The sequence below is a fragment of the Piliocolobus tephrosceles genome, chromosome 12, assembly GCF_002776525.5.
Source record: "Piliocolobus tephrosceles isolate RC106 chromosome 12, ASM277652v3, whole genome shotgun sequence".
NCBI classification, from domain to species: domain Eukaryota; kingdom Metazoa; phylum Chordata; class Mammalia; order Primates; family Cercopithecidae; genus Piliocolobus; species Piliocolobus tephrosceles.
Genome location: NC_045445.1, coordinates 75909918 through 75929603, shown reverse-complemented (window position 1 = coordinate 75929603; position 19686 = coordinate 75909918). Strand labels below are relative to the sequence as shown.

The window sequence follows — 19686 nt, the reverse complement described above, 5'->3', positions numbered from 1 at the left end:
CTTTGAAACCAACGAGAACAAAGACACAGCATACCAGAATCTCTGGGACACATTTAGAGCAGTGTGTAGCGGGAAATTTATAGCACTAAATGCCCACAAGAGAAAGCAGGAAAGATCTAAAATTGACACTCTACCATCACAATTAAAAGAACTAGAGAAGCAAGAGCAAACACATTCAAAAGCTAGCAGAAGGCAAGAAATATCTAAGATCAGAGCAGAACTGAAGGAGATAGAGACACAAAAAACCCTCCAAAAAATCAATTAATCCAGGAGTTGGGTTTTTGAAAAAATCAACAAAATTGACATACCTATAAAGAAGAAAAGAAAGAGGAATCAAATAGACGCAATAAAAAATGATAAAGGGGATATCACCACTGACCCCACAGAAATACAAACTACCATCAGAGAATACTATAAACACCTCTATGCAAATCAACTAGAAAATCTAGAAGAAATGGATAATTTCCTGGACACTTATACTCTCCCAAGACTAAACCAGGAAGAAGTTGAATTCCTGAATAGACCAATAGCAGGCTCTGAAATTGAGGCAATAATTAATAGCCTCCCAACCAAACAAACTCCAGGACCAGATGGATTCACAGCTGAATTCTACCAGAGGTACAAGGAGGAGCTGGTACCATTCCTTCTGAAACTATTCCAATCAATAGAAAAAGAGGGAATCCTCCCTAACTCATTTTATGAGGCCAACATCATCCTGATACCAAAGCCTGGCAGAGACACAACAAAAAAAGAGAATTTTAGACCAATATCCCTGAGGAACATCGATGCAAAAATCCTCAATAAAATATTGGCCAACCGGATTCAGCAGCACATCAAAAAGCTTATCCACCATGATCAAGTGGGCTTCATCCCTGGGATGCAAGGCTGGTTCAACATTCGCAACTCAATAATTGTAATCCAGCATATAAACAGAACCAAAGACAAGAACCACATGATTATCTCAATAGATGCAGAAAAGGCTTTTGACAAAATTCAACAGCCCTTCATGCTAAAAACGCTCAATAAATTCGGTATTGATGGAACGTACCTCAAAATAATAAGAGCTATTTATGACAAACCCACAGCCAATATCATACTGAATGGGCAAAAACTGGAAAAATTCCCTTTGAAAACTGGCACAAGACAGGGATGGCCTCTCTCACCACTCCTATTCAACATAGTGTTGGAAGTTCTGGCTAGGGCAATCAGGCAAGAGAAAGAAATAAAGGGTATTCGGTTAGGAAAAGAAGAAGTCAAATTGCCCCTGTTTGCAGATAACATGATTGTATATTTAGAAAACCCTAGAGTCCTCAGAAATAATACCACACATCTACAGCCATCTGATCTTTGACAAACCTGACAAAAACAAGAAATGGGGAAAGGATTCCCTATTTAATAAATGGTGCTGGGAAAATTGGCTAGCCATAAGTAGAAAGCTGAAACTGGATCCTTTCCTTACTCCTTATACGAAGATTAATTCAAGATGGACTAGAGACTTAAATGTTAGACCTAATACCATAAAAACCCTAGAAGAAAACCTTGGTAGTACCATTCCGGACATAGGCATGGGCAAGGACTTCATGTCTAAAGCATTAAAAGCAATGGCAGCAAAAGCCAAAATCGACAAATGGGATCTAATTAAACTAAAGAGCTTCTGCACAGCAAAAGAAACTACTATCAGAGTGAACAGGCAACCTACAGAATTGGAGAAAATTTTTGCAATCTACTCATCTGACAAAGGGCTAATATCCAGAATCTATAAAGAACTCAAACAAATTTACAAGAAAAAACAAACAACCCCATCAAAAAGTGGGCAAAGGATATGAACAGACATTTCTCAAAAGAAGATATTCATACAGCCAACAGACACATGAAAAAATGCTCATCATCACTCACCATCAATGAAATGCAAATCAAAACCACAATGAAATACCATCTCACACCAGTTAGAATGGCAATCATTAAAAAGTCAGGAAACAACAGGTGCTGGAGAGGATGTGGAGAAATAGGAACACTTTTACACTGTTGGTGGGATTGTAAACTAGTTCAACCATTATGGAAAACAGTATGGCGATTCCTCAAGGATCTAGATCTAGATGTACCATATGACCCAGCCATCCCACTACTGGGTATATACCCAAAGGATTATAAATCATGCTGCTATAAAGACACATGCACACGTATGTTTACTGCGGCACTATTCACAATAGCAAAGACTTGCAATCAACCCAAATGTCCATCAGTGACAGACTGGATTAAGAAAATGTGGCACATATACACCATGGAATACTATGCAGCCATAAAAAGGATGAGGTTGCGTCCTTTGTAGGGACATGGATGCAGCTGGAAAACATCATTCTTAACAAACTATCACAAGAGAAGAAAACCAAACACCGCATGTTCTCACTCATAGGTGGGAACTGAGCAATGAGATCACTTGGACTTGGGAAGGGGAACATCACACACCGAGGCCTATCATGGGGAGGGGGGAGCAGGGAGGGATTGCATTGGTAGTTATACCTGATACAAATGAGGAATTGATGGGTGCTGACGAGTTGATGGGTGCAGCACACCAACATGGCACAAGTATACATATGTAACAAACCTGCACGCTATGCACATGTACCCTAGAACTTACAGTATAATAAAAAATAAATAAATAAAACAAAAAAAAGAAAAAATTCACCCATGTTCCCTTGCTGTAATGTAAATCATTTTCTAATTCCATTCTACATACCTTTCTATTTAACAGAATTGCAAATATAGTATTCATGCTACTTTGTACCCTTAACACTGTAAAGTTTTTCCCTATTTTTGCAGTCTAGATAATTATCTAATATTTCTGACTAAGTCTGTCATGTCAGTTTCCTTTAATTTACTAAACCATTGAGGTATTTTTCACCATTAGATTGTTTCTAATTTTTTATTTTTAGATAATCCTGCATTGAACATATTCATGTCTAATAGTCATTTCCATTGAGCTAATATCTTGGAAGACATTACAGAGGATGTGATTACTGGGTTAAAGGGCATAAATATTTCTCTGGTTTATGCTACAAGTTGTAACAGTTTTTGCCAGCAGGGGTACGTCAGTGAAGTACTTTTACTACAACTTCACCAGCATTGCATCCCCCTCAAATTCTTGCTAAGTTAATAGACATTAAATGGTATTTCAGGGTTACTTTAGTTTGTGTTTCTTCCATTAATGGTGGGGATAAACATTTTTTCATCATTGGATGTTTATATTTCCTTTTGAATGATTTGCCTGTATATTTCCTTTGCCTGTGTGTTTATTGGATTCCTCATGTTTTTCTTATGAATTTATATAATTTCTTCATAAAGAATCCCTAATAATACTTTTAAAAATATTTTGTGTACTTTTAGGCTGGGCATGGTGGCTCATGCCTGTAATCCCAGCACTTTGGGAAGCTGAGGTGGGCGGATCACAAAGTCAGGAGTTTGAGACCAGCCTGGCCAACATGGTGAACCCCATCTCTACTAAAAATACAAAGGTTAGCCAGGCATATAATCCCAGCTACTCGGGAGGCTGAGGCAGGAGAATTGCTTGAACCCAGGAGGCAGAGGTTGTGGTGAGCTGAGATCACGCTACTGTACTGCATCCTGGGTAACAGAGTGAGACTCTGTCTCAAAAAATTAAATAAATAAAAAATAAAGTATTTTGTGTACTTTATCTTTTTGAAGTGAAACATTTTCTAGTGAAACATTTTGAAGTGAAACATTTTCATATTAATTTTTGAACAAATTAATATTCCTAAAACTGTCTTTTGGGTAAATGCTAAAGATTGTATTTTTATCTTAGTTAAGACCTGAACTTTTTATTCCTTAGCATTTTCAATGTGTTTGTTTTAATTTATAGGGCAAAACATCAGAGGCTCTTGCAAAGCTAATTTCACTACAAGCTACAGAAGCAACTGTTGTAACTCTTGATTCTGATAATATCCTCCTCAGGTATTTATCTTCCCTCTTCCCTCTTCTCTTTTTTTAACTTCTTAAGAAAAATTTCAGATATACACAGAAGTAGAAAAAGGACTATCATGAATTCACATAATCTGTCTCCCAGATATAAAAATTATCCACATTTTGCCATGCTTCATCTATCCATTTTATCTTTCTTTCTTGTTGCAGTAGTATTAAACCAAATGTCAGTCATATTGTTTTACTGCTAAATATTCTGTATTATCTCTAAAAAGGATATATTCTGATATAACTATACTACCATATTGTACCTAACAAAATGAACATTAATTCCTTAATGTCACCTAAGACCCAATTCGTATTCATGTTTCTCCTGTTGTCTCCAAAATGTTTTAAGTCTCTTTGCCTGAACTAGAATTCAGACAAGATCCATGCATCATCGCATTTGACTATCACATGACTTATGTTCTTTTAATCTAAAACAGCACCTCCCTTCTTTCTTCTCATTCTCCTTCCTTCCCTCCTCCCCCCAAAACAATGAATTTGTTGAAGAAATAGCCATCAGTTGTTCTGTAGAATATCCCACAATCTGAATTTATCTCTTTGCTTCCTTTTGGTTTCATTTAACTTGTTCTATAACTCCTGTGTTACTTGTAAATTGGAAGATAAAGCTAAAGACTTGATTAGATTTCAGTCTTTTGTATTTCTCATTTTTATACTCATAAAATTGTTTAGGCAAAGTTACATAATAAATAAAGTTTTAGTTAAATGAAACCCATTACATTATTTTTTAAAACTTTCAGTTTTTAATTTAGTGACTGTTCAAAAAAATATTTAGAGTGCCTACTTTGTGCTAGCTACTGTGCTGTTCATTAACAGTAAGCAAGACTGACATACTAGTTCCTAGCTTAAATGTTGGTTCTAGCTTCCATTGGTAGTAATTATGGAGCCATAAGCTTGACATGAACTAAAGAGCTTGCATGGAGAGGTAGGAAGCATATTATAATGGTGCTTTTTATGTTAACTTATATCCAGTGAAGAACAAGTGGATGTGGAACTTGTACAACGTGGAGATATCATTAAAGTAGTTCCAGGAGGCAAATTTCCAGTGGATGGTCGTGTTATTGAAGGGCATTCTATGGTAGATGAGTCCCTCATCACAGGTATGTTCTTTCAAAGGATCATGACCAAAATGTTAAGAAGAATAGACATGAAAGATGAAGCACTTTTTGTAGAAGCTATGAGTACATAAATTATGAATAAAGAAAATAAGTTATTTTAAGACTGTATTAAATCAGGTTCCTCAGATTTACTTTATGGCTTTAGTTATGCTATTAGTCCATTTTCACGTTGCTATGAAGAAATACCTGAAACTGGGTAATTTATAAAACAAAGAGGTTTAATTGACTCATGGTTCCACATGTCTGGGGAGGCCTCAGGAAACTTGTAATCATGGTGGAGGAGAAGGGGAAGCAAGGACCTTCTTCACAAGGCAGCAGGAGAGAGAAGTGCTAACAGGGGAAATGCCAGATGCTTATAAAACCATAAAGTTTCATGAGAACTCACTATCATGAGAACAACATGGGGGAAACCACCCCAGTGATTCAATCACCTCCCCTCCTTGACATGTGGGGATTACAATTTGAGATGAGATTTGGGTGGGGACACAGAGCCAAACCATATCATCCCACCGTTGACCCATCCCAAATGTCATATCTTTTCACATTTCAAAACCAATCATGCCTTCCCAACAGTCCCCCAAAGTCTTATTTCAGTATTAACTCAAAAGTCCACAGTCTAAACTCTCATCTGAGACAAGTCAAGTCCCTTCCACCTATGAGACTGTAAAATCAAAAACTATTTCCTTCCAAGATACAATGTGGGTACAGGCATTGGATAAATGCTCTCATTCCAAATGGGAGAAATTGGCCAAAACAAAGGGGCTACAGGCCCCATGCAAGTCTAAAATCCATTGGGGCAGTCATTAAATCTTAAAGCTCCAAAATGATCTCCTTTGACTTCATGTCTCACATCCAAGTCATGCTGATGCAAGAAGTAGGCTCCCAAGGTCTTGGTCAGATCCACCCCTGTGGTTTTGCAGGGTACAGCCCCCCCAAAATGGCTACTTTCACAGGCTGGTGTTGAGTGTCTGTGGCTTTTCCAGGTGCACAGTACAAGCTGTTGGTGAATCTCTACCATTCCTGGTCTGGAGGATAGTGTCCCTCTTCTCACAGCTCCACTAGGCAGTGCCCCATTGGGGACTCTGTGTAGGGGCTCCAAACTCATATTTCCCTTCTGTACTGCCCTAGCAGAGGTTTTCCATGATGGCTCCTCCCCTGCAGCAGACTTCTGCCTGGACATCCAGGCATTTCCATACATCCTCTGAAATCTAGGCAGAGGTTCCCAAACTTCAGTTCTTTACTTCTGTGCACCTGCAGGCCCAACACCACGTGGAAGCTGCCAAGGCTTGGCGCTTGCACCCTCTGAAGCAATGGCCTGAGTTGTACCTTGACCCCTTTTAGCCCTGACTGGAGCTGAAGCTGCTGGGATGCAGGATACCATGTCACTGAGGCTGCACAGAGCATCAGAGGCCCAGGTTCCCAGCCCACAAAATCATTTTTTCTCCTAGGCCTCAGGGCCTGTGATGGGAGGGGCTGCTGCCAAGATCTCTGAGAGGTCCTGGAGATGTTTTTCCCATTGTCTTGGTGATTAACATTTGGCTCCTCGTTACTTATGCAAATTTCTGTAGCCAGCTTGAATTTCTCACCAGAAAATGGGTTTTTCTTTTCTATTGCATTGTCAGGCTGCGAATTTTCGAAGCCTTTATGCTCTGCTTCCCTTTTAAACGTAAGTTCCAGTTTCAAACCATCTCTTTGTGAACACATAAAACTGAATGCTTTCAGAATAATGCAGGTCACGTCTTGAATGCTTTGCTGCTTAAAAAATTTCTTCTGCCAGGTATCATAAATCATCTCTCTCAAGTTCACTATTCCACAGATCTCTAGGGTGGGGGCAAAATGCCACCTGTCTCTTTTCTAAAGCATAGTATGAGGGACCTTTACTCCAGTTCCCAATAAGTTCCTCATCTCCATCTGAGACCACCTCAGCCTGAACTTCATTGTTCACATGACTATCAGCATTTTGATCAAAACCATTCAACAAGTTTGGCTAGGTGCAGTGGCTCATGCCTGTAATCCCAGCACTTTTGGGAGGCCGAGGCTGGTGGATCACTTAAGGTCAGGAGTTTGAGACCAGCCTGACTAACATGGTGAAACCCCTTCTCTACTAAAAATATAAAATTAGCTGGGTTTGGTGGAGCATGCCTGTAATCCCAGCTACTTGGGAGGATGAGGCAGAAGAATCACTTGAACTCAAGAAGCAGGGGTGGCAGTGAGCCGAGATTGCGCCATTGCACTCCAGCCTGGGCAAGAAGTGCGAAACTCTGTTACAGAAACAAAAAACAAAAAAAAAGCCAAAACCATTCACCAAATTTCTATGAAGCTCCAAACTTTCCCACATTTTCCTGTCTTTTTCTGAGCCCTCCGAACTGTTCCAGCCACTGCCCATTACCCAGTTCCAAAGTCGCTTCCACATTTTCAAGTATCTTTATAGCAGTGCCCTACTCCCGTGGTAACAACTTATTCCATTTACTACATTAGTCGGTTTTCACACTGCTCTAAAGAAATATCCAACACTGGGTAATTTATGAAGGAAGGAAGTTTAATTGATTCACAGTTCTGCATGACTGGGAAGGCCTCAGGAAACTTAAAATCTTGGCAGAAGGTGAAAGGGGCAACGACCTTCTTCATAAGGCAACAGAGAGAAGTGCCAGCAGGGGAAATGCCAGACACTTACAAAACCATTAGATCTCATGAAAACTCACTCATCACAAGAATAGCATGGGGGAAATGGCCCCCCATGACTCAATCACCTCCCTCCCTTGACATGTGGGGATTATAGGTCCCTCCCTCAACATGTGGGGATTACAATTAGAGATGAAACTTGGGTGGGGACACAGAGCCAAACCATATCAGCTATTGAAGGCTTTTATCACTGGAGATTATTAGCTACTAGAATGCATAACCAAAGGAAGTTGTCTCAGTTTCCTGTAGACTTGATGGACTTTGGCAGATTTTCCTAGGCAAATACCTATTCTGTCTTTCTGCTGTAAAGACTGGTCTAATCTGAGCTATGATACGAGTCCAGGTTTTCCACATCAGGGTCTACTCTAAGGGAATAAGCCTGGCATAGTTTTAGAAATCTTAGGTAAAATCTGAAGCAGAATCAAAATGATACCTTTCCCATCTCAACTCTCTGATAGTCCTAGAAGAAACTCAGTTTATGAACCATGTGGAAGTAATGTAGGACTGTGTGTTTATTTTATTTTATTTCATTTCATTTCATTTCATTTCATTTCATTTCATTTCATTTCATTTCATTTCAGTTTAGTTTAGTTTGAGACAGGGTTTTACCCTGTCACCTAAGCTGGAGTGCAGTGGCACAATCTCGATTCATGGTATCCTCTGCCTCCTGGGCTCAAACAATCCTCCCACCTCAGCCTCCCGTGTACCTGGGACTACAGGTGCATGCCACCATGCCTGACTAACTTTTGTATTTTTTTGTACAGATGGGGTTTTGCCATGTTGCCCAGGCTGGTCTTGAACTGCTGAGCTCAAGCCGTCTGTCTGCCTCAGCCTCCCAAAGTGCTGGGATTACAGGCATGAGCCACTGTGCCCAACGAGATTGTGTGCTTCTCAATAGGGGTGCTATTGCCAGTTTGGATGGGGCAATTCTTAGTTCTGGGGGACTCTCTTACACACTGTAGTACAATTCAGTGTCCCTGACCCTGGCACTGGCACACTAAATCAAAGTAGTAGCACCCCCTTCCCCATCCCGTGCAGTCATTATTACAAACAAAAACTCCCTCCCACATTTCTAAATGTTCCTTGAGAACAGGTTAAGAACCGATGTTCTAGGACTGAGGTGAAACTAAAAGTATCTGCCAACAAGAGCTACCATACAGGTTTTTCCCGTTCAAGGTTTATATTCCTGGCTTTAGCCTAGAATTGATACAAGGAAAAGGGGAAAGCAACTTTTACCTAGGCATTTGTTCAGATTCTATTTTATATCTAGATATTTTTGGCATGTAACAAATAATGATATGTTTCATGATAGTGATCATTTATGCTCCTTAAATGTATCTCTACTCTCCATATAGGGGAGGCAATGCCCGTGGCTAAGAAACCTGGCAGCACAGTGATTGCTGGTTCCATTAACCAGAATGGGTCACTGCTTATCCGTGCAACTCATGTTGGAGCAGACACAACCCTTTCTCAAATTGTCAAACTTGTGGAAGAGGCACAAACATCAAAGGTAACTTAACTCCCTAGGAGAAACAAACTATTTTCTTTAAAGCCTTCTCAGTATAAATCTTCACCTAGTTTTTACATTTTCCGATAAAAATTTTAGTTGCATTAATATGGAGTTTGTTTGTTTTTGCTTTGAGACAGGGTCTCACTCTGTTGCCCAGGCTGGAGTGCAGTGGCACCATCATGGCTCACTGTACTTGACCTCCTAAGTTCAAGCAAGCCTTCTGCCTCAGCCTCCCAAGTAGCTGGGACTGTGTGTGGGCACATGCCCCCACACCCAGCTAATTAAAAAAAATTTTTTTTATACAAACAGGATCTCCCTAAGTTGCCCAGGATGGTGTCAAACTCCTGGACTCAAGCTATCATCCTGCCTTAGTCTCTCAAAGTGTTGGGATTACAGGTGTGAGCCACCACACCTGGCCATTAACATGAAGTTTGTTAAAATATTTCTCTTTGTGCTAACTACTAAATATTCTCTGCATTCAGTATCAGAAAAGACTTTGATATTATTATTGTTATTTTTAATTCTAGGCTCCTATCCAGCAGTTTGCAGACAAACTCAGTGGCTATTTTGTTCCTTTTATTGTTTTTGTTTCCATTGCCACCCTCTTGGTATGGATTGTAATTGGATTTCTGAATTTTGAAATTGTGGAAACCTACTTTCCTGTAAGTGACTTGTAATAACTCTTTACTATATGCAGAACAATTTGTGAGTCTTTTGCATTAGTAATTCAGTGGAAATAACTTTAATAATCACCAGGACCTTTAAAGGTTTGGAGTGGGAGGGTGATAAGAATAATATTTGCATTTTTGTAAATATAAAAAATTTCCTTTTGGAGAAAAATTTTTATTATGACTTGTGATTTTTCAAAAGCAAATACCAAACTTTTACATGTTATGCTTAGTCTCATTTCTGACATGGTTTTGCTTTCACAAAGGACTATAGATATATTGAGGAAAACCTCAGGATTTCAGCTCCGTCATTTACTGTCAATGTGATCTTAGACTACTTAATTACTCTCTGAGCTTCAGTTTCCTCAACTATAAAGTGAGGTTTTAGTAATACCCATTTTGTGTAACTTAAGATTGTTGTGAAGGTTAAATAAGATAATATATTAGAAATAATTTGTAATTTATTAAATGCTTTACAAATGTAGGATATTATTAGTGTCTGCTCATCTAGTTCTCTGATGCTCTCTATGGTGTTGTAAAGTGGTAAAGTAGTAGAACTGGACTGTGCCTCAAATTAGATATATAAACTTTAAGTCATGTAACTTTTACTATCCTCAGTTCTCTTATCTGTAAAATAGGGAAAATAATACCTAAGATACAGGATTGGAATTAGTATAGGTGAAAGCATCTAACATATTGACAGATGCAGGTGACAGCCAAGGGTCCCCCAGTGAAACCCCTGAAGGTTGAAAACCTTTAAGCCTAAAACATCCTGAAGGTTGAAAAACCAGACTACTGGTCCCAGATGAAGCCTGCCCTAACCCCCAACGCCCCACTAATTCTTTCTAAATAATGTTGTCCACCTACGCACTGGGAGGATGGGGTGGGGCCCCAGGAAGTTCACCCCGTTTGTAGGGGAGGAGTCTGGCCTGTCCTGTTCCTGGGTAGTACCTGGGGTTCAGTCGGTGAGGTGGAGAGCCTGTTAACAGGACTCAATCTCATTTTGCGGAGTTGTTTTTCCTTTTTCCGTTTTGGCCAACAAATTCCCGTCCCCCTCACCCTTCAAAGTGTCTGCAAACCTAATCTTTCCTGGCCTTGTGACAAGTATCTGTTCTTTTTCTACAACAACATGTGTACATCTATGAAGTTTATGGAAGCATAAGCCTGGAAATCTATGAAAGCCCCTTCCAGCTGTGTTTCTATATCGATCTGTAACTCTTGGATGAATATTGAAGTATTTGAGAACTTAATAAGAACCTAACACTGTAAAACTATTACTGATAAGAGCTGCAGTGAGCCATGATTGCACTACTGTACTACAGCCTGGGCAACAGAGCAAGACTCCTACTCACAGTAAATAAAGTCTTAGTTTGTTGTGTTTATTTATTTTATTTTTTATTCAGGAGGTACATGTGCAGGTTTGTTTGTTTGTTTGTTTGTTTGTTTGTTTGTTATTGAGACAGAGTCTTGCTCTGTCACCCAGGCTGGAGTGCAGTGGCACGATCTCAGCTCACTGCAACTTCCACCTCCCAGGTTTAAATGATTCTCATACCTCAGCCTCCCGAGTAGCTGGGATTACGGGCTTATGCCACCATGCCCAGCTAATTTTTGTATTTTTAGTAGAGATGGGGTTTCGCCATGTTGGTCAGGCTGATCTCAAATTCCTGACCTCAGGTGATCCACCTGCCTCGGCCTCCCAGAGTGCCGGGATAACAGGCGTGATCCACTGTGCCCGGCCCATGGGTATATTGTTTATTACATGGGTATATTGGGTGATGCTGGGGTTTAGGCTTATGGTGACCCCATATCCCAAACAGTGAACACAGTACTCAATAAGTAGTTTTTCATCCCTTGCCCCCCTCCCTTCTTCTCACCTTTTGGAGGCCCCACTGCTCATTGATTCCATCTTTATGTCCATGTGTAGCCATTGTTTAGCTCCCGCTTGTAAGTGAGAACATGCAGTATTTGATTTTCTGTTCCTACATTAAGTCACTTAGGATAATGGCCTCCAGCTTCACCCATGCTATGCAAAGGACATGATTTCATTCTTTTTTTATGGCTGCATAGTATTCCATGGTGTATATGTACCACGTTTCCTTTATCCAGTCCATCAATGATGGGCACCTGGGTGACTCCAAGTCTTTGCTATTGTGAAGAGTGCTGTGATAAACACACACATGCAGTTGTCTTTTTGATAAAACAATTTCAAATAAATAAAGGAAAATCCTTTGAGTAGATATCCAGTAGTGGGATTGCTGGATTGGTTGATAGTTCTATTTTAAGTTCTTGGAGAAATCTCCAGACTGTTTTCCATAGAGGTTGAACTGGTTTACATTCCCACCAACAGTATATAAGTATTCCCTTTTCTCTGCATCATTGCCAATGTCTGTTATTTTTTGACTTTTTAATTATAGCCATTCTGACTGGTGTGAAGGGGTATTTCATTGTGGTTTTAATTTGCATTTCCCTGATGATTAGTGATGTTGAGTAGTTTTTCATATGTGTTTTGATAACTTGTATGTCTTCTTTTGAGAAGTGTCTATTTATGCCCTTTGGCCACTTTTAAATAGGGTTGTTTTATCCTTATTGATTTGTTTAAGTTTCATATAGAGCCTAGATATTAGTCCTTTGTTGGATGCATACTTAGGAAATATTTTCTCCCGTTCTGTATGTTCTGTTTATTCTGTTGATTGTTTCTTTTGTTGTGTAGAAGCTCTTTAGTTTAATTAAATCTCCTTTATTAATTTTTGTTTTTGTTGCAATTGCTTTTGAGGTCTTAGTCATAAATTCTTTCCTTAGGATAATGTCCAGAAGAGTTTTTCCTAGGTTTTCTTGGGGTTTTTATAGTTTGAGTTTTTACATTTAAATCTTCAATCTGTCCTTAGTTAATTTTTATATATGGTGAGAGATATGAGTACAGTTTCATTCTTCTGCACATGGCTAGGTAGTTTTCCCAGCACCATATATTGAATAGAGTGTCCTTTCCCCATAGTTTGTTTTTGTCAACTTTGTTGAAGATCAGTTGGTCGTAGGTGTGTGGCTTTATTTCTGGGCTCTATTTTGTTCAATTGATTTATGTGTCTAGTTTTGTATCAATACCATGCTGTTTTGATTACTATAGCCTTTTAGTATAATTTGAAGTCAGGTAATGTGATGCCTCTAGTTTTATTCTTTTTGCTTAGGATTGCTTTGGCTATTTAGGTTCTTTTTCCATATGAAATTTAGGATTGCTTTTTAAATTCTGTGACAGAAGACAGTAGTAGTTTTATAGGAACTGTGTTCAATCTATAGATTGCTTTGGACAGTATGGTGGTTAGGGTTAGACATGGAGAGAAGATCATCTCCTGCCAAACCCTTCCCCCACACCTACAGTGCTACAGATGCAGCAGTGGTATTTCCCACCATGAGCCAGCTAACGCACACTTGGACAAAGCATATTTCATGCTTTACATGGTGGCTCCAGCCCTACTGCAAGTGAGTCACATGCTGCTTGGGCTTTATCCAAGGGCAAGGCTCAACTTCTTCTCCCGACAGAGTGGCACTGTCCCAGCAAGGAGGGACAGACAAATAACTGAGTTGCCTGCTTTGGTCTGTGGGAAAAGACTAACCCAAACCCATTTTAGTGGTAGCTATCGGAGGGGCATACTCATGGGAACCAAAGGACAAAGTCCTTATGAAATGAAGGTCAGGAGCCCTGCAACAAGGGCACAAAAGAGAAGCTGATCATGTTCTTGCCAGCGCAGGATCAGGAATGGGAGTGCACCCTAATGTAATCTCTTCCCACCATCCCTGCATCAGGGCAGGTACTTCCACCTGACACCAACCTACCTGCTGTCTCTTACTCTTGAGTGCCATCTACTGGTCTATATCCTGAACTGCATCATAAAATTTAAAATCTGCTAACAGAAAGGCTTAGTTCTAGCCCTTAAGAGAAGTCCACAGGGACCTCTGCACCCTAAACCCTACAGGAGATTGTCAGCTCTAATGGCTAATACCTCACTACAAAAAGCAGCATCTGAGAAAGCTACGGCATAGAAGCTATTCACAACCAAGGAACCTGTACAGCACCTTGGCCCCCTAAAAGCACCAAAAACAAAGCTAAATGATCATACACAACATGCACCACAGTAAAGCACCCAAAGGAAAAAAAAGAAGGAAAGAAAAAGTCCCATGGAAATGATAGCAAATTCAAAAATAGGAAGCAAAAGTTCCCTTGGATGAGAAAAGAATTAGTGCAAGAACTCCAGCAGTGCAAAAAGTGTTTTCACAACACCAAAGGATTGTAATAGCTCTCTAGCAATGGCTCCTAAGCAGACTGAAACGTCTGGAATGACAGATAAGTAATTTAAAATATGGATTGCAAGGAAACCTCAATGAGATCCAAATGAAAGTTGAAATCCAGTATATAGAAACCAGAAAAACGATTCAGGATATGCAAGATGAGGTAGCCATATTAAGAAAAAAATTTAAAAAATGGAACTGCTGGAACTGAAAAATTCACTAAAGGAATTTCAAATCCAGAGAACTCCTGCAAAACATTATAGAAGATGACCATCCCCAAGGCACACAGGCATTAGAACATTCAAAGTCAATGCAAAAGAAAAAAATCTTAAAGGCAGCTACAGAAAAGGGCCAAATTACCTACAGAGCAAAACCCATCAGGCTAACCACAGACTTCTCAGTGGAAATGTTACAAAGCTGAAGGTGATTGGAAGCCTATTTTTAGTTTCCCTAAAGAAAAAAAAAATTGACAACCAGGAATTTCATATACTGCCAAATTAAGCTTCATACATGGAGTAGAAACAAAGTCTTCCCCCAGACAAGCAAACAGTAAGGAAATTCATCACCACCAGACCAGAGCTATAAGACATGTTCAGAGGAGTTCTGAACATGGAAACAAAAGAATGTTACTTGCTACCACAAAAACATGTATAAATACAAAGCTCACAGACCCTATAAAGCAATTACACAATTGAGACTACAAAGAAACTAGTAAACACCACCATGAGGAACAAAACCTCATATATCAATATTAAACTTGAATGTAAATGGCCTAAATACTCCACTTAAAAGACATGGATAGAGTGGCAAATTGGAATAAAAAAATAAGATCCATCCTTTTGCTGTCATCAAGAGACCCATCTCACAGGTAATAACTCATAGGCTCAAGGTGAAGGGATGGAGAAAGATCTGTCATGCAAATGGAAAACAAAGAGCAGGGGTTGCTATTCTTGTGTTACATAAAACAGAGTTTAAACCAACAATAGTTTTTAAAAAGGCAAAGAAGGGCACTACAAAATGATAAAGGTCTCAATTCAATAAGAAGATTTAACTATCTTAAATACATATGCACCCAACATTGGAGCATCTAGATTTATAAAACAAATACTGCTAGACCTAAAAAAAGACTGCTATACAATAATAGTGGAGGACCTCAGTACCCCCCTGACAGCACTAGAGAGATCATCAAGGACAAAAATTAGCAAAGAAATTCTGCACTTATATTGGATTCTCAACCAAGTGGACCTAATAGATATCTACAGAATACTCCACTCAATAATCACAGAATATACATTCTTCTTATATGAACATGGAACATTCCCTAACATTGACCATAGGCTTGGTCATAAAGCAAGTCTCAATAAATTAAAAAACAACTAGATCAGATCAGGCATCTTCCTACACTACAGTGGAATAAAATTAGAAATCAATACCAAGAGGAACTCTAAAAGCCACGCAAGTACAGGGAGACTAAACAACCAACTCCTGAATAAATTTTGGGTAAACAATGAAGGTAATGCATTTCTCCCAGGTGTGGTGGCTCATGCCTGTAATCCCAGCACTTTGGGAGGCCAAGACAGGTGGATCACCTGAGGTCAGCAGTTCAAGACCAGCCTGGCCAACATGGTGAAACCCTGTCTCTACTAAAAATACAAAAATTAGCTGGGCATGGTGGCGCATGCCTGTAATCCCAGCTACTTGGGAGGCTGAGGCAGGAGAATCACTTGAACCCAGGAGGTGGAGGTTTCACTAAGCCTAGATTGCACCATTGCACTGCAGCCTGGGCAACAAGAGCAAAACTCAGTCTCGGAAAAAAAAAAAAAAATTATCTCTATTCCTGATGACATGATTCTATACCTAGAAAACCATAAAGATTTCTCCAAAAGACTCCCAGACCAGATAAACTACTTCAGTAAAGTTTCAGGATGTAAAATCAACATACAAAAATTATTAACATTTCTATACACCAACAGTGTCCAACTTGAGAACCAAATCAAGAACCCAATCCCATTTACAATAGTCACACACAGAACATACCTAGGAATACATTTAACCAAGGAGGTGAAAGATCTCTACAAAGAGAACCATAAAAAACTGATGAGAGAAAATGAAGAGGACACAAACAAATGGAAAAACATTCCATGCCCATGGATTGGAAGCATTAATATTATTAAAACTACCATACTGTCCAAAGCAATCTATAGATTCAGCACAATTCCTATAAAACTAATGTCCTCTGTCACAGAATTTAAAAAGCAATCCTAAAATTAATATGGAAAAAGAATCTAAATAGCTGAAGCAATCCTAAGCAAAAAGAATAAAACTAGAGGCATCACATTACCTGACTTCAAATTATACTAAAAGGCTATAGTAATCAAAACAGCATGGTACTGATACAAAAATAGACATGTAAATCAATTGAACAAAATAGAGAACCCAGAAATAAAGCCACACACCTACAACCAACTGATCTTCAACAAAGTTGACAAAAACGAACAATGGGGAAAGGACACCGTATTCAATATATGGTATTATTATATGAGATTACAGACATGAGCCACCATGTCCAGCCCATTACTGTAATATTAAAAAGTTTCTTTAAATGATTCATGTCTGTTTAGTACACACTGAACAAAAGGATTGTCGAGAAGTTTTTTTTTTTTTTTTTGAGACAGGGTCTCACTCTGTTGCCCCAGCAGTAGTGCAGTGGTGCAATCATGGCTCACTGCAGCCTCAAACTTCTGGGCTTAAGCGATTCTCTTACCTTAGCCTCCTGAGTAGCTGAGACTACAGGCATGCACCACCATCCCTGGCTAATGTTTTGTGGTTTTTTTTTTTTTTTTTTTGAGATCAAGTTTTGCTCTTGACGCCCAGGCTGGAGTGCAGTGGCATGATCTCGGCTCACTGCAACCTCTGCCTTCCAGGTTCAAGCAATTCTTGTGCCTCAGCCTCCCAAGTAGCTGGGATTACAGGCATGTGTCACCATGCCCAGCTAATTTTTGCATTTTTAATAGAGATGAGGTTTCACCATGTTGGCCAGGCAGGTCTTGAACTCCTGACCTCAGGTGATCCACCCGCCTTGGCCTCCCAAAGTGCTGGGATTACAGGTGTGAGCCACCATGCCCGGCCATGCCTGACTAAAAAAAAAAAATTTTTGTAGAGATGAGGTCTTACCATGTTGCCCAGGATGGTCTCAAACTCCTGGCCTCAAATGATCCTCCTGCCTTAGCCTCCAAAAGCACTGGGATTACAGATATGAGCCAGTGCACAGGCCGGCAAGTAGCTTGGAATGTGTTTCCTTCAGGAATTTTTCTCATGAGTTCAGGATGTCTTAGATTTCTTCTAAAACTACCAATTATATTTTTCCCACATGAGCGAACACTGAACGTCACTAAGTGTTTAATTAGCAGATATAGTTGGTTTACATTGTTATGTCCAAAAGGATTTTATTGAAATATGACTAAGGTCCCTTTGCATGCCATGTGATTCTTTTTCATTGTCTTTCAAGAATAGTGTGAAAGGCAGATTTATGATTTTACTATACAGAGATTGAGACTTCTGTTTATTCAGTATCAAATTTTTTGAAAATTATGTTTCACATTTGCAGCTATTTCTGAAGATCTATAATAAAAACATTCATTTTCAATATGGAGCCCTTATATTCAGTCCATAGTTTGTAATTCTAGAATCTCAGTATGTACTAATTTCTTATGTTCGTAAAAGAAAGAAAGTGTTTTCTTACCTGTAACTAAAAAATATATGTAGGTAGCTAGGTAGGATATGTCACTTTTTAAATTGTGGTTTTATTTAAATAGTGTTTTGTTTCTTTTGTTTTGTACAGCTCTAAATTAATAACGAAAATTTATGCCTTTCTTCTAAAGGGCTACAATAGAAGTATCTCCCGAACAGAAACGATAATACGATTTGCTTTCCAAGCCTCTATCACAGTTCTGTGTATTGCATGTCCCTGTTCACTGGGACTGGCCACTCCAACTGCTGTGATGGTGGGTACAGGAGTAGGTGCTCAAAATGGCATATTAATAAAAGGTGGAGAGCCATTGGAGATGGCTCATAAGGTAAGACAGTCCCCAGAACTAAAACTTGTCCCACCAAATTATCAGTATCACCCCTCTTGAGAAACACATACTCCTAAATTATTTCTCTGTGGTCCATGAGCTGAGTTGCTTCTAGGACTATCCAGAGATTTGAGGCGGGAAAGGTGTTATTTTGGTTCTGCTCCAGATTGGCCTTAGTTACCTAAGATCCCTAAAACTACTCCAGGCCTATTCTATTAGAGCAGACCCTAATATGGAAAACCTGGACTCCTATCCTAGCTCAGACTAGACTAGTCTTTATGGCAGAAAGACAGAATAGGTATTTGCCCAGGAAAATTTGCCAAACTCTAGCAGCCTTCTTATTTGTGTGTGACTTGTTTTCTTTACTGGGACCTTCAATTACAGTGCCGTTTCTTTGCCTTTGCTGCCACCAGCCGACAGTTTGCAGCTATGACTTTAGGAATATAATCCTATCTCTGATCTCATATTATGCTTTCCATAATCATCTCAAGGCTACATGACTTCAACTAAAACCATGTTTCTACTAGTATGTTCTTATTATGAGGATGTAAGCTATATACATAGGTATGTAGTAAACATAGAACATATCTTAGAACAAATCTGGAAACTCACCTAGCCAGAGAATACAGGCTAGTAATTTTTATAGACATTTAAAAATTTGATATAATTTCAAAATTAAAAGTTGCAAGACTAGCCTGGTGCAGTGGCTCATGCCTGTAATCCCAGCACTTTGGGAGGCTGAGGCAGGCGGATCACGAGGTCTGACCAGCCTGACCAACATGGTGAAACCCCATCTCTACTAAAAATACAAAAATTAGCTGGGCAAGGTAGCGTGCCTGTAATCCCAACTACTCAGGAGACTGAGGCAGGAGAATCGCTTGAACCCGGGAGGCGGGGGTTGCAGTGAGCCGAGATAGCTATTTTTTCCCCTGTCTCATACTTTGTTGGTTTATTCTTTCTTTCCTTTTCTTTTCTTTTCTTTTTTTTTTTTTTTTTTTTTTTGAAGTCTTGCTCTGTGGCCCAGGCTGGAGTGCAGTGGTGCGATCTCAGCTTACTGCAACCTCCACCCACCAAGTTCCAACGATTCTCCTGCCTCAGCCTCCCGAGTAGCTGGGATTACAGGCATGCACCACCATGCCCAGCTAACTTTTTATTATTGGTAGAGATGGGGTTTCACCATGTTGGCCAGGCTGGTCTCGATCTCCTGACCTCAGGTGATCCGTCCACCTCGGCCTCTGAAAGTGCTGGTATTATAAGGCTTGAACCACTGCACCTGGCCATTTACCTTTATTCTTATAATCATTTCCCTACTGCCTAGATTTTCCCATCAGATCTATAATTCATTAGTATTG

At 39.5% G+C, this 19686-nt stretch overlaps 1 protein-coding gene across 7 annotated transcripts in view; it reads left to right on the top strand.

Annotated features, from left to right (window-relative positions):
• Positions 1 to 19686, top strand: part of ATP7A (ATPase copper transporting alpha) — a 155766-nt gene that overhangs the window by 120162 nt on the left and 15918 nt on the right. For all 7 annotated transcript variants that reach the window (XM_023202322.1, XM_023202325.1, XM_023202321.1 and 4 more), the window contains 5 exons: positions 3878 to 3969; positions 4972 to 5099; positions 9155 to 9309; positions 9837 to 9971; positions 18140 to 18334. In XM_023202322.1, the coding sequence (XP_023058090.1) occupies positions 3878 to 3969; positions 4972 to 5099; positions 9155 to 9309; positions 9837 to 9971; positions 18140 to 18334 (705 nt within the window). The remainder of the gene's footprint in view (positions 1 to 3877; positions 3970 to 4971; positions 5100 to 9154; positions 9310 to 9836; positions 9972 to 18139; positions 18335 to 19686) is intronic.